Here is a 16,379-nt window from a genome sequence, read left to right as displayed (position 1 = left end):
GGGAATGTCATATGAAATCCGCTTTCCCTTGTTAGTTCACTGGAAATCATGATGTCTGAGGCCACTGCTGCCTTTTGCAAGTTTCTAAATATTATAATATCTAGTAGAATATGCATGGCTAATTGTATAGCAGCAATCCAAAAATGCACTGACTGATAGCTGTTGTTACTAATCGAGTTTTTGGTACCTAAATATTGATGACCACAGGCCCTTATTTTTTAACACAGATAGAAACCGAAAACAGGTACTCTACACAGTATAGATCACTATCCACATGCACAACAAATACTTATTACAACACCAATAGAGAATAATACTGTCGGACCAAATTAAATATAAAAATTCTCCTTTTTAATTCATTCATTTATAAACCAATTAAAAGGACAGAACAAACACAACAAGACAATGGGTGGGTAGAAAAATGTTGTACCAGTAATTACAGAAAAATGTTATTACATAGTATAGGCTAGAGATACAGATGTAGCAAAGTTTATATTAGGATTTACTGCCAGGTTGTTTAACCTTTCAGTTGCTTTACAAAGGCTTTTGTTGTGGTCGAATAAAAGAATAATAGCTTTTAAAGGTTTAAGATAAGATGACTTGTTGCAGAAAGTTATCACTCAAGTTAATCTTTGATACATAGGCCCCCGTTCGGCGCAGGACAACCCCAAAGGATGTGTTAAAAAAAAATTTATTACTTACCCGAATCCCTGCTCTGCGACGTCTTCCTTCTTCTTCCTTCACCAAGATGGCCGCCGGGATCTTCACCCACGATGCACCGCGGGCTCTGTGCGGTCCATTGCCGATTCCAGCCTCCTGATTGGCTGGAATCGGCACACATGACGGGGCGGAGCTACGAGGACCAGCTCTCCGGCATGAGCGGCCCCATTCACCAGGAAGAAGACCGCACAGCGCAAGCGCGTCTAAAAAAGCAAGAAGACATCAGAATTAGACGGATCCATGGCGACGGGGATGCTAGCTACGGAGCAGGTAAGTGAATAACTTCTGTATGGCTCATATTTAATGCACGATGTACATTACAAAGTGCATTAATATGGCCATACAGAAGTGTATAACCCCACTTGCTGCCGCGAGACAACCCCTTTAAGTAAAAAAAAAGAAAAAGTTAGAGAAAACAGCATAGTCATAAAGTACAGGAGTGAAGCAGGCAGTGGTGTGTTATGATGTGGCCATGACTAACAGAGGTAGAGGCAGCACTTATTTTAAAATCCAAACTTTACTAAAGCATCCATAAAGTAATTATGTTCCATAGGAGGGCACATAGGAGTTTACATTGCGTAAACTGTTACACAGAATTGTAACACATCACGTGCTATACTTGGGTACATCACATTTATATTTCTTCCAGGTCCAGGCCACAACAAGTCACCTGATTTGCTTCAACTGATCATTTGTCTTATATGACCTGTTACCTGTAAGCCTAGACCTTTACCACCCCTTTGGGGCTATGTCTCTATTCGCAAGACTCAAGATGTCGTTGACACCACATTTTATAGCAGCTAGTAGCAACAAGACATCCATTAATTATTTGGGCCTTCCAAACCTATGGCATCACTCCTAGTATTCAACCTCTTCTAGCCCATAGGTGCCACATTCTTTAACCAGAACACACAACATCATGGATGTCACCAATCTATCAAGATCTCACATACGCTACTACTTTTCACTTTACATCTGGGGATCTTGCTACAAGGATGCATAATAATAATAGTGCACTTTGAACACAATGTGCCAGGTTTAGCTGTTATCCTTTACTTGCAGACACTCACAGCTTATCTGGTGTTTATAAGGCTGACAAGAAAAAATATTGTCAATTCACAACATTTGTCTACAAAATGGAAAGGTCGGCAGGACAAATGTACATTACATCTTATAGACACCTAAAAACTCTACAGCATGCTAGAATATATAGAAGTGGATGAGAAGTAACACAAGCACTATATCAGGTATACTTTCCATACTAATTGTACTTGAACAAATAGCCCTTATTATTTCCTATTAATTATAGTATTCTTTAATATAGAATCATTATTTATTTATTTCCATGAACTTTTAATATCACACTCAGGTGTTGCAGTATTGAGTTTCTCAATTGCATTGGAGCTGTGACACTTTGATACAATTCATAATGTACAGAGTTAGGGCTGATGCCCACGGATGGATTTATGCCGTGTTCCCCACGGCGGAATAACTCAGCTTTATGTTCTATTGAACCTAATGGTTCAGTCCTCACATGTGGAATTCCCCCGCGGATTTACGCCACGGGAAAAAAAATTGCGGCATGTTCTATTTTGCCGTGCTTTTCTGTGGCGGGAGGTCTCCATTAATATAGTAGTAATAGAGACCGCGGAAAAACATGGTAAAAGCACGTTTTTCCACAATCGCCAGCAGTGACTTTTTTGTTTATCCCAGCGGGATTCTCGCAATGTAAAACCGGATCCCACTCCATCCATAGGCAGGAGGCCTATAAGGTTAAGAAATATTTCTTAAGTTCCATGAGATCATGCAAGCTACAACAACAATCTCCAAATGAAAAAAAAAAAAACTGTGGAGAATATTCCCAAGACCTGTGTTCATTGAGGGCTCAGTCACACGGGCGCATCGGCACCCGTACACCGGCACCGATGCGCCCGTGTGACTGACAGTTGGAAGACGTCCATACCTGAAGACGGCCGTCTCTCTCCAGCACTGATCATAGAACGCATGACCGACAATGGAGCCGGTCACATGTTCTTCCTCCCGGCGCTGCAGAGAGACGGCCGTCTTCAGGTATGTCTGTCTGCTGGTGTCAGTCACACAGGCGCGTCGGCGCCGGTATACGGGTGCCGATGCGCCCGTGTGACTGAGGCCTAAAGGACAAAGCTAACACTAATTCATGAAGTCACAAAACAAAAGTAACACACAGTTGGTCTGCAAGTCTCTTTAGCTTCACTTAAAGTTAATTCATGACTCCATAATATTAAGCTAAGCAAATTTTGGATTCATGCGAAAGTGGTAAGGGAGAAGCCCTTCTATTCCATAGCAGCATATGGCACCTTTCACATAGGACAGAATATGCCCTGCTACGGAAATGCAAAATGGAAAAAAACAGAATCCTGCCAGCAATTCAGCATCAAAGTCCATAGTCAGTAGTGCAGATTCTAGTGCAGAATTTAGGGACCATCGTCTATTTAGAAAGGTGGATCCTGCATTATCTATATATACATGTTACTTTTCATTGTAATTCTGCCTATGAGAATGCGATGACTACTGTAAAGTTTCCTCTACAAAACAGGAAGTGTCAGCCTATTATTAAGCTTAGTGGCCAGAGTGTAAACTGCACGCTATTAGGATTAAAAGAAAAAATATATGGATCATGACATGGACAATAAAAATACACTAAAAATGAATGCAAATGTGTTCAATCCCTTCACGCCCAAGGGTGTGCAGTTACATCCTGGGAAAAAGGGATTAGCATGGAGCAGAATTTTTGACAGCAGCATCTAAATGCTCTCACCCCCACCCCCATGCACTGAGGTCGTGAGATGCTGTTCAGTTGCAATTGCTGCTGAGGTCCTTCTGGAGGTAACTAAGGCTGCCATGACATGTGCTTATTACACATCTTGATAGACAGCCCGTCAGAACACAGAATAATTATTAGAATACAACCATTTTGAAGTCTCCAATAAACTTCCCAACCATATTCCACATATTTCAATGCAATTAGGAATCTTTTCACATTTTTGTAGTCTTTTGGAAGGATAGAAGGATACTTGTTACCATTATGGAGTAATACTGCTTTAAAGGGGTTGTCTCGCGGCAGCAAGTGGGGTTATACACTTCTGTATGGCCATATTAATGCACTTTGTAATGTACATTGTGCATTAAATATGAGCCATACAGAAGTTATTCACTTACCTGCTCCGTTGCTGGCGTCCCCGTCTCCATGGATCTGTCTAATTTCGCTGTCTTCTGGCGTTTTTAGACGCGCTTGCGCTGTGCGGTCTTCTCCCCTTCTGCTCGGTCCAGGCACAAGCGGCGTTGTGGCTCCTCCCCCTTCTACGCATCATCGTGTAGCTCCGCCCCGTCACGTGTGCCGATTCCAGCCAATCAAGAGGCTGGAATCGGCAATGGAACGCACAGAGCCCATGGTGCACCATGGGAGAAGACCCGCGGTGCACCATGGGAGAAAACCGCAGTGCATCCCTGGGAAAGGACCGGCGGCCATCTTAGGGAGAAGATTTTTTAAAGTCCTTATTTCGTCGGATCGGTAAGTAGCAAGTGGTTTAAAAACCGCTTTACTTTGCTATTTTATGCCAGGGGGGTGACAGGGGGAATGGGGTAAGGTAAAATTTTGAGGTTTGCCGCGAGACAACCCCTTTAAGACTCTTTGATGAATTGTCGATCTAAACGCTCCACTCACTAGGATCAAATAGATTTCCAAGTTCCTTAAACATACCAATTACATCATGACAATAGCACAGTTCTTCACGAATAAAAAACCTGGAAAGTGTTACTCTGATGCAACACCATACCGTATATACCGGCGTATAAGATGACTTTTGAACACCGAAAAATCGGGTCTGAAGTCGGGGGTCGTCTTATGCGCCGGTAATACAAAAAAAAAAAGTGTAAAAAAAAAAAATTTCATTACTCACCTCCCCCGGCGTTCTGTCGCGCTCCGGCAGGATGTCGCTCGCTCCTCGTCCCCGGCGCAGCATTGCTTTCTGAATGCGGGGCTTGAAATCCCCGCTTCCAGAAAGCTAGTACACACGCCGGCAGCCATGACAGCATTGAATGGCTGTGATTGGCTGAAGGCGCACGTGTTAGCAATCACACCCATTCAATGATGTCATTGAATAGTGTGATTGGCTGAAGCCACGTGTGTTTTAGCCAATCACAGCCATTCAATGATGTCATTGAATAGTGTGATTGGCTGAAGCCACGTGTGGTTTAGCCAATCACAGCCATTCAATGATGTCATGGCTGCCGGCGTGTGTATTAGCTTTCTGGAAGCGGGGATTTCAAGCCCCGCATTCAGAAAGCAATGCTGCGCCGGGGACGAGAAGCGAGCGACATCCTGCCGGAGCGCGACAGAACGCCGGGGGAGGTGAGTAATGAATTTTTTTTTTTCTCCACTGTATACCGGCGTATAAGGTGACAGTTGGGGGGTCGTCTTATACGCCCCGTCGCCTTATACGCCGGTATATACTGTACTTATCAGTATGATAACAAGCCCCATTGCTTGAGTTTGGATATTAACAGCTCAGCATTAGACTTTGTGAGACCAAAGTCCCTGGTCAAATCATTAAGATCTCTTTGGTTGGGATAATATGGTTTTCTTTCACTGGTTTCATATGTAGCACTGTAATTTGGATCAGCAACATCTTCAGGACTCCCATAATTCAAATTACTTTCATCACCAGGCCGATCTCTCTGTGGAGGAGTAGAAACAGGAAGTTCTAAGTCATGTAGCACAGGAGCAATGGATGATGGGATGTTTGTGTAAATGACTGCAGGCACATTCTTGCCAGCACTTCGTTTAGAAGGGTCCACCATGTAACAATAGCAGTCCATGGAATGATCAGTGGGTTCTTGCCAAATTTGTGGAAATTAAACTTGATAACCCTCTTTTCTCCTCTGTACCATCCTTCCTGAGTTTTCTTACACTTCTCACATGTGAAATGTAGAGCCCATGATTTGTCCTAGTCTCTAACAGGCATCCCAAGGTATGCCTCGTATGCTTCACACATCTTAATTGATGATGAAATGGAGAACCTTTTTCCTCTTGCTTTAATAAATTCCCCCCAAATATAAGAAAACGCATCTGCTGGACGCTTGCAACCTCTTGCAGCCATATCTGTGTTGAAACCGTGTAAGGGTTGTGGGAAAACTAAACTGAATGATGATGTTATTATGTGTTTATATAGATTTGAACGAGTAACAGTGAATTCAGGGATGTTCTATCGAAATCTGGAGGTACCCAGCACCTTACTGACTTCTGGTACTCTGAAAATAGGAAAAAAATATTTATTAGTCTTTATTCAACTAAAGAAACAGATAGAAATTTCTTTTAACATACTATTGTGCATTTAGTGCACATAAACAAAGAAATTCGAATATAGTGGGTAAATATAAGGATAAGCTAATCAAGTATCCTACATTACTAATTCACATTTATTAATCAGTTTTTGCTGTACTAGGACAAATATTGCAAAAGTTAAAAAGTCACAGCTAAAATTGTGCCAAATATGCAAAAAAATGACTACATTTTTTCCTCACGGAGGTCCTTTGTTTGTGAGAGATGTCTGTCTGTTTGTAAGAAAGTGTGGAACCCAGACTCAAAGCATTGAAAAAGAGAAGATCCAGCAAAAAAGAACGTATGCTTAGTTCATTGCTGTAGTGTGCAAATAACATGTAAAAAGGTTGGTGAAAAACAGAGAATTTGATGTACCATTTATACACTACATACAAGCTTTTACCCGAACAGACCGAATGTTGTTTCAGTCAAAAACATAAAAGATAAGATAAGTTATCAAAGTCAAACTGTAAATGTACCTTAAAGTTATCAAAAAGGAAAAAAAGATCAGTGGTTTAATGTAATAATATGCCTACTCATTACAGGCATAGCAAAAAGTATTACGTCAGATTTTTCTAAACGCATCAGATTCAGGGCTCATTCACACAAGCGCATTCCTTGTGTATTAGCGGTGTGGGAAAAATAGAACCCATGGCTTCTATTGAAGCGTTCATGTGAAGGAATTTAAGATGTGCAAAACGCTTGCACCTGCGAAAGATAGGACATGCGAGTGCAAACTCGCATGTCGGCTCCAAGGTGTGCACAAAGATAGGACTTGTTCTATCTTTGCTGTGTGCTTTCCACCGGCTCCTATGGGATCCTTGAAAGCAAACAGCACGCACCTTGGATTGTGTGAAAGGGCTACTTCAAGTAGCTTGAAGTAGCCTGTTCATGCGATCTTTTACAGCACTACAGCCGCAATATTTTCACTTTTGATCCTATGAAGATGCAAAGACTATGTAAAATAACTATGATTTCTAAAAAGTTGATGCAATATTTCTGTTAAAGCTTTTGAATTAAAGCTGAATGTCTAAAGTTCAATCTCAACTTTATTGCCTTGTTTCAAATGCATTGTGATGGTATACAAAGCTAAATTGTGAAAAATCCTTTGACCTTTTATTTAGAGAGAGGGAGAGGGAATCTGGAAGTCAATGTTTGCACCAAAGGCATCATTCAAGTGTTGGATATTGCTTCTTTTCCTTTTCAGAATCTATATAGTTTTGTAACTAGAGATGAGCGAGCATACTCGTTAAGGCGATTCACTCGAGAGAGCATTGCCTTTTTCGAGTACCTGCTGGCTCGTACCTGAAGATTTGGGGGGGCTGCAGGGGTGAGCGGGGTGTTGTGGAGGGGATCGGGAGGGAGAGAGAGAGGGATCTCTCTCACTCTCCACCCTGCTCTCCTCCGCCGCCCCACGCCGCCCCACGCAGCCCCCCCGAATCTTCAGGGATGAGCCAGCAGGTACTCGAAAAAGGCAATGCTCTCTTGAGTAAATCGACTTAACGAGTATGCTCGCTCATCTCTATTTGTAACTGATTCTATACTGTTGGCACACCCATTTCAACTCTGTTTTAAATGTTTGTTCAGTGAGGGCGACAAGATCATGCAATGTTATCAATCTATTATTTTTGGATTTTATTATGCCACAGCACAGGATTACCGCAAAACATGTACGAAGATCCATTTTAGTTTTTGTAAGTTATGATTGTACCATTTTGCAGTGGACATTCCTTGTGTGCCGTCCTCAAATATTTCAGCTTGCTGTGTGAAAAATGAGAATGTGAGAATTCTTCTTAAAGCAGCACATAAAACAACTTAAAATGAATTTCTTCCAAATTCTATCTACATGTATTAATTCTATTTTTAGTCAGTAAAATGAAATAAGATTAAGTATGCCCTGTATATTAAGTGTCTATCAACACACATCGAAATTTTTAATTAGGCCATTCATTGTTTTTGAAATTTCTATTTTTGGGGAATTAATTTTTATCTTATGAGTGAAAAACGCTACTTTAAGAAATCACATTCATTGAAATATTCTCAAGATACACTATATCATGGTGCACTATGAATTGTGTGGTTTGTATAATTCTACATTACTAGAATTACATTGATCAGCAACATGGCATCCACCAAAAAGTACACACTTTTCTTTTATACACTCATGGAAATAATCCTGCTCTGCTGTTTACAGCAATGAGTAGAGTGACATAGGCATGACACCAAATGTTTTTGTTCACTCACTTAACAGAGAAAAATCTTAAATTCATCAAATTGAGATATTTAGCAGACATTTATAATAATAAATTATTCAGTGTATATTAAATTAAGTGTATATTAAGTGTATTTCAGCTTTTACCCAGAGTTAGGCCCTAGTCCTACCCCTTTCATTTACATATGCTTTATGGAGACTTTGCAAGCAGCTCATGACAACACCATTTGGTATCTAATCATGCTGCGATGAAGGTTCGTGACTACACAGTATCTCTTCAGTGAACCCCTAATAAGTAAAGCTCTGTTCACACTGTTATTATGGCTTCCATAATACTGATCATTTTGATTGGTTTTGTAATGGATTCTTATATATTCTATTCTATCGATGTACCATGAAATGTATGTATGAGGTTAGTGGAAAGGGTCTACTTGTTTCTAGGTACAGCACTTCTGTTAGCCCATGGGCTGTGTCTGGTTTTGCCCCAATCACTTTGAAGGAGGCTTTTCTTTCTCATTTTAAACACTGCCTTAAGACTTGGGGAGCTAGGTAAGAGGTTTTACTCTGGACAAAGGCAGAGCATTCAACTTTTGCTTAGCGGTATACTTTGTTAAAAAATAAACTGGTTAAAAAGTTATTCTAATTTATTGTATAAAGCCAATAACTAATACATACTTTGTTTTTTCGAATTATGCAAAATACAGTCATTTTGCATAGGAACCAAGTATGTTCAACATACATCATTTATTGATACACAGTGAAGCGAACTGGATACGCTTACCCTCTTCTCATCGCAGCCATTTTTCGTTTTTCGTTGATGCTTTTTCATCCCTGCCTTCAAAGAGAAATAACTATTATATTTTTCTGCCAACATAGTTCTATGAAGGCTGTTTTTTTTGTAGATCAAGTTGAGTTTTTTAATGGTACTATTTAGGAAAGTTGGAATGGAAACAACTAAATTCTGTAATTTTGTTTTCTGGGAGGGAGTTAGTTTTCATGCGATTTACTGCATGCAAAAAGTACAAATTACCTTTATTCTGTGTGTCAGTGCATTCCTAGCAATAAAGTTATTATAGTTTTTGTTGTCTACTACTTTTAAAAAAGGGGGAAAAATATTTTTCCATCCATGGAGCTTTTTTGAGGGGCTGTCTTTTGAGTTTTAGTTTTTATTGGTACTGTTTTGTGGTAGCTACAACTTCCTGATTACTTTGTAGTCCATTTTTGAGGAAAGTGAGTTCACAAAACAGTGATTTTGTCATTTTGATTTTTCCTACTTATCTCACATTGTAGGATAAATAACATGATATTTTAATCATTTGGACTTTTACAGATGCAGCAATAGTAATTATGTTTAGGGGTTTATATTTTATATGAAAAAGGAGGTTTTTTTTTATTTTCTCATAACTTAAAAAAAAATATATATAAATATGAAAAATGTGTTTTCCATTTTTTTTGTCCTTGAAAAGGACTAAACACATGATTGCTTGGTCACTTCTACAATATGCTACAATATTTCTATATATTCTGTGTATTGTGCCTCTTCTGTCATCCTATTACACCCTAACAGAGCCAGGGTGTGATAGGTATTCACTAGGCTCCCTGCTACAATTACAACAACTTAGAACCCCACAATCGCATTGCAAGGAGAATGATTGGATAACAGGCAGCCCAATCCCTCTGTCTAGCCACTTATAGTACCGTAGATGCTGTAGTCAACATAGGATCTTTGGAGGTTAAATGCCTGGGATTGGAGTTATTGCTGATCCCAACTGCTGCAGGCAGCTGTTAGCTGGTATAATACAGCTGGCACTCTCCACATGCGAAGTAGGCTCAGCTACACGTACAGGAGATGTCAAAAAAGGGTTAAGGAATATAAAGTTGACATCGTACCTTAAAAAGCACAATCATAATTTTTATGTGTTGTGACAGTATATTAATTATATGAATTATGCAAATTATCTTTCCAGGAATGCTGGTTTTAGAGTGGAATGGTTTCCAATTAACTGCAAAGACATATGAAGAAGTTCAGAGTATCATTAGTCAGTCAAGTGGGGAAGCAGAAATTTGTGTCAGACTGTGAGTTTGCTTTTATACTCCTATTTTCACTATTGACTGCTTTCATATTGTTAACTTACATTAAATGAATACTTAAATAATGTATGTACCAAATATAGTTTTTCTGTATGTGTTTGGACCAATCACTTTAGAATAATTTGCAGGCTAATTTTCTTCTAGTACTTTATAGTCTAATTTCCCCTTTGTAAAAATGTACTTCACAATATCCATTAGGCAGAGGCGTAACTCAAAGCTTCTGGACCCTAATGCAAAATCTGTAATAGGGCCGCCAAATATAATCTTTTTTTCATAATACTGGGCTTCCTATATGGAGAAGAGAGGCATTATGGGCCCCCTAAAGCTCCTGGGCCCCGATGCAACCACATCCTCAGCATCCCCTATAGTTACAACCCTGCCATTAGGGGTTCTGTACCACTCAACACTTATACAGTACATAATTTAACAACTTCATCTATTTCAAAAATTTTCAAACTTTTTGTGGGTTGTATGCTACCTTGATAAACAATATCTGGTGTTGAGACACACTGAATATTAAAAAAGAAAAAAAAAACTATTAAAGGTATCATCAATTGATATGACTTTTACTCTATTGAAAACAGAGATATTGTTTTGACCCTAGTACCACGTTCTAGCAATTATATAATATATCTGCTGCTATGTAAGTAACTGTAGCTATGAACAGCTGATGAGCCACAATCATATGCTCCTAGAAATTTGAGCAGAAGAAAGAACATGCTGTTTATTTTAAAATCCAGAGCATCTTCATTATTGCAGCAGATTCCACACAGAAAAGCCACAGATTAGCATTGTAATACAATGGAGTTAATCCATTTACATCAAGTATTTGCTGGCCAATCCGCAGCACATGGCCAAGTTTCAGCTTCAGATTTCTTTCATGAATATTCTGGAAAAATTTCCTTAGGTTACTTTCATGAGCTAATATATTAATCATTATCCTGCATCAGAATTTATAAGCTGAAACCAAGAATGGAACAAAAATAATGCAAATTTGTACCTCTTTTGTTTTTGTACTCACTACTGATTTTGGTTTACTGGATTAAAAATGTTAACTGAAATACTGCAGTGTTGAAGTAGAAAAAATAGCTATGTATATTTGTACATTATGTGTGTAATAGCGTATTACCAATGCAAATTTATTTTTAGGAATGCATAACCAGTCAATTCACACTTTGATAGCTAAGGCCGCCTGCAGATGGCTGGGTCGGATCCGGCTGCGAGAATTCTCGCAGAGGGACCCGACCCGAGCCCCTGCAGAGAGCAGCGTGTACTCACCTGCTTCCGCGGCTCCGGCTGTTCGATGTGCCGGCTGCCAGGCAGCCGGCGCATGCGCAGAGTGGAGCCGGCGGCCGGGAAGTGAGATTTCTCGCAGAGCCCCGCACAGAAATAAAACATGCCGCGATTTGTTTGCCGTGCGGGATTTCGCTGACGCAATCCTATGGCAGCTTCCACGGGTGGAAATTCCGCGGGAAATCCTGCCACGGAATTTCCGCCCATCTGCAGGAGGCCTAATTCAACAAAAATGTATGTCAAGAGTGTCAAGATAACTTGTTGCACAAGAGGTCCCCATTAAGTCCTCTATCACAAAGTGATACAGTCTTTCTACTTTAACCTACTGCAGTGTTGTCTCCACATAGTATTCTCTGGATGAGGAATGACAGAGGTCTCATCCTGAGAAATTAAGACATCAGAACAACGCTATTCGTTTACTAGTATGCCACTTTATACATCGGAAATCTTTCAGTTCTCATAGATTGCCTCTTTCACCCTTTTCCCCTTTTTTTTCAGGGACATCAGCATATTATCAAATTCGGTGACCCCACAAAATCTAGAGGTGCATGACCCAGGGAAAGCTAGTAAGTCATATAAATGGACATTCAATAAAGTAGTTTCTAGTTCCTAAAATAAGCTTATATTTATACACACAGCTGTCCTTTATAATTAGGGTTGTTTCCCTTTATTGTGTTTAATATTGTTCCTAAAATAAGCTAAGCAAACATCAACTTTTCTTCTTCTGGTCATAAATACTATTATTTTCCTGGAATAGCTCTACTCTTATCCATGGACTGTATGCCATATTGCGGTTCATCATACTAAATTGAACAATATTGAGCTGCAATATCAAATACAACTCGTGGACGGGAGTGACACTTTTTCTAGTTTTATGTAATCCTTTTATTTGTGTCAGTTTTTTGTCATGTCATTATTCCTCATTACAGTAGAGAAAACAAAGTCCCCTGGAGTCGACCCTAAACAGCTAGCAGCTGAACTCCAGAAGGTTTCCCAGCAGCAGACACCTTCTGTTCTCTCTTCTGCAATGGAGAAAGGTTCATATATTCATTCAGGAACAACATCAGCAGCCTCCAGTGCAGTACCCAGTCCTGGACAACCTGGCTCCCCTTCTGTAAGCAAGAAAAGGCACAGCAGCAAGGTAACTCTAAGACGATGGTTGAATGAGTGTTATGGGGTGGAGGCGGGGCAGCACCATGTGAAGACAGGGAGTAGGGTGTCGCAGAAAAACAAGAAAAAGGGCAGTATCCTCATTAGCTACTACTAGTCACAACAGCACCAACATCAAGCCCACAGCTAGGTCTGCTCACAGGACTCGTGCAATTTGGGCATTCTTTAAAACCGCATGTGATGACAGAAGAGCGGTCATCTATAAGATCTGTGGTAAGTGTTTAAAATGTGGCAAGAATGTAATCAACTGCAGCACAACGTTTATGAAAAGACACGTGAACTCCCACCGCTCACTGCCTTGGAGAGTCCACCCTGGACAGAAGGCAGAGAGTCAACCTCATCTTGCTACCTCTTCCATTGCTATAGCTGCCTCTTTCTCCATATCCCCCACTGTTCAGACAACAGCTTATGAGCACAGAGAAGCAGTTTTATATAGGGGCAGTTTCACGCCTACTACAGGGCTCTCCTCCGCAATTGACGATTGGGCTGCAGGCTACAGAGCCAGTGTTGTTCAACATTTTTATAAATGATCTGGAAGAGGGAATTAATGGGAAACTGATCAAATTTGCCGGCAACACAAAGCTAGGAGGGATAGCTAACACTAGGGAACAGAGTATTCAAAAAGATCTAGAAAAGCTTGAACAGTGGGCAGCGACTAACAAAATAGTATTAACCAAGGAAAAATGCAAAGCCCTACATCTGGGCAAGAAAAATGAAAAAAGCACATAATTGGCTAAGCAGCAGCACTTGTGAAAAAGACTTAGGTATTCTAATTGATCATAGACTAAACATGAGTCAACAATTTGATGCAGGAGCAAAAAAGGCAAACACAATTCTGGGATGTATTAAGAGAAGCATACAGTCTAGGTCACATGAGGGAATTATCCCCCTCTACTATTCTTTAGTCAGACCTCATTTGGAAAACTGTGTCCTGTTCTGGGCACCGAAATTAAAAAAAAGACATTGACAAAATGGAGGAAGTTCATAGAAAAGCTACCTGGATGGTAAACAATCTGCAAATCATGTCCTGTGAGGAACGGTTAAAGGATCTGGGAACGTTTAGCTTGCAAAAAAGAAGACTGAGAGGAGACTTAATAGCCGTCTACAAATATCTGAAGGGCTGTCACAGTGCAGAGGGATCAGCCTTATTCTCATTTTTACAAGGAAAGACTAGAAGCAATGGGATGAAACTGAAAGGGAGGAGACCAAAATTAGATATTAGAACAAACTTTTTGACAGTGAGGGTAATCAATGAGTGGAACAGGTTACCACAGGAGGTGGTGAGTTCTCCTTCAATGGAAGTGTTCAAGCAAAGGCTGGATAAATATCTGTCTGGGATGATTTAGCAAATCCTGCACTGAGCAAGGGGTTGGACCTGATGACATTGGAGGTCCCTTCCAACTCTACCAGACTATGACTCTATGATGCAGGTGTCCAATGAAACTGCTACCCATGTGCAAGATGAACTACATATTTGGTGACATCATCAGGTGCCCTGGCTTCTGATTGGGTACACGCTTACTTCTGTAGCAGATATTTTGGGAAATTTGATTTTTCCACGATTTGTGCCACAAATCAGCTCTGACCCAATCTGATTTGGTAAAAAGAGGGACAAATTTGTCATGTTATTGATCAAAATAAGGAACACTACTTTTATTTAGTGCAAACTGGGCAAATGCCAAAAGCACCCTACCATATGGTATTTAAGATATTACAAGTAGTGTAAATAGTTGTCATTCTTTTTTCCTTTAATATGCATGCAACACTTTTTATTCTGCGCAAAAGCTGGGCAGGAAGAGGACAGACCCAATTATAGTCAATGGTTTCCATCCAGCGCTTTTCGTTTCCGTCCAGAGATGGAACCAGGAGCAGGAAAGCAGAATCACCAACACAGTTGTAAAACCACCCTTAGGGAAATGGAAATCTTGATTGACAATTTCTGGGTTATAAGTGCAGTACTGTTTTAGGCAGGTGTGAAAAACACACTGCAAAGCAAGAATGCTTTAAAAAATAGAAGTGTCAATAAGTTTTTCGCCACTTAACAACATGCAAAGTGAATGAACAAAAGAGAAATTGATAGGATTTGAAATTAAAAACACAGGTCAATTTTCTGCATCTACGCAGGTAAATTTTCTTTACAGTTTATGGATGAGATTTGTTAATTTGTCATCCTTTTTGCTGTTAGCAGAAATGGAAATGTGTTGCAGAAAATCAGAAGCATATCTGCTGTGTGTGAACATATTATATTGGTAGTGAGGCATTAGATTGCGGCTCATTGGGTACAGGGCTCCTCTTTCTAAAGTGGTGGTTCTGAAAGAAAATATGGGGGTCTAGTTACAATATTTCTCATGTGTTTATCAAACAGCAGAAACTCTAATATGGTATAATACAATTGTAGCAAGTTACATACCAACATTCATGGCATCAAAACAAATATCTGTATTGTGCTTACTGTGTGCTATTCTGAAGCTCAGCACTTATTATTGAGGTGTTACTTTATGCAAATTGTGCACAAACATATGTCATGACAAATGAATGTTCATGGCCTGACAAATGTTAGTTTCGCAAATGCTAGGTATATATGTGTCCTATTGAATACACATATTATTGTACCTGAATTTAAATACAGTGGGTCCCATTAATCAAAGCTGCCTAATAAAAGAAAATCCCTTTCGCCCATAGCAATCAGAGTTCAGCTTTTAGTTCTTAAGGTACTCTGGAGAAGTTGTGTTTATTTGGAGAAAAGAAAACTGTAAATTGTTTTTGTTGTTTTTGTAGTCCACTGAAGCTGTGAAGGCACCTTCCCATCCAATTACTGGTGAAATTCAGGTACTTAAGCATTTCTATTTATACCGCTATATATGAAGAGATACCATTATTTTAAGACTCATAACATGACTTTGTAAACAGTGTAAAACTACAAGCAAAACCAAGTACTAATTTGCACACGTATGAGTGAGGCCTTAGTCACACGGGCGTTTTTTCCCGCGATTTGCGGATCGCATGACGGATGCGCATCCGCAAATCGCGTGACCGGGGCCGAAAAATCGCCCGAAAATACTGCTCCTAGCCGCGTTTCAATAGAAACGGGCCGGAGCTGTCCAGCACATTGAATTCAATGGAGCCGGCAATAAAGCCGGCTCCATTGAAAGCAATGCGCTGCGGGCGATCGCGGGATGAATTTTCGGAAAGGGCTTAAATATATAAGCCCTTCCCTGAAATTCATCCAGAAATGTGTAAAAACAAAAAAATATATATACTCACCTTGTCCCAGCAGACGGAGTTTAGCCGCAGCCGGCGGCAGTTCTCCTGAACTGCTCAGAGTAGTATTCAGCAGCCGGGGATTTAAAATCCCCGCCTGCTGAATGAGCTGCCTCTGATTGGTCACAGCCTGACCAATTAGAGGCAGCTCTCACTCACACCCATTCATGAGTTCATGAATGGGTGTGAGTGAGTGCTGCCTCTGATTGGTCCCTGCGCTGAGCCAATCAGTGGCAGCACTCACTCACCCATTCATGAATTCATGAATGGGTG

At 40.3% G+C, this 16,379-nt stretch overlaps 1 protein-coding gene across 1 annotated transcript in view; it reads left to right on the top strand.

The window, feature by feature from the left end:
- Positions 1 to 16,379, top strand: part of PCLO (piccolo presynaptic cytomatrix protein) — a 163,851-nt gene that overhangs the window by 78,509 nt on the left and 68,963 nt on the right. The window contains exons 7-10 of the mRNA XM_066589315.1: positions 10,259 to 10,367; positions 12,174 to 12,241; positions 12,605 to 12,816; positions 15,624 to 15,674. Coding sequence (XP_066445412.1) covers positions 10,259 to 10,367; positions 12,174 to 12,241; positions 12,605 to 12,816; positions 15,624 to 15,674 — 440 coding nt within the window. The remainder of the gene's footprint in view (positions 1 to 10,258; positions 10,368 to 12,173; positions 12,242 to 12,604; positions 12,817 to 15,623; positions 15,675 to 16,379) is intronic.

Source organism: Eleutherodactylus coqui, chromosome 2 (genome assembly GCF_035609145.1).
Source record: "Eleutherodactylus coqui strain aEleCoq1 chromosome 2, aEleCoq1.hap1, whole genome shotgun sequence".
Taxonomy (NCBI): Eukaryota; Metazoa; Chordata; class Amphibia; order Anura; family Eleutherodactylidae; genus Eleutherodactylus; species Eleutherodactylus coqui.
Note: the sequence above shows the minus strand (reverse complement) of the source record. Positions and strands in the feature narration are given on the sequence as shown.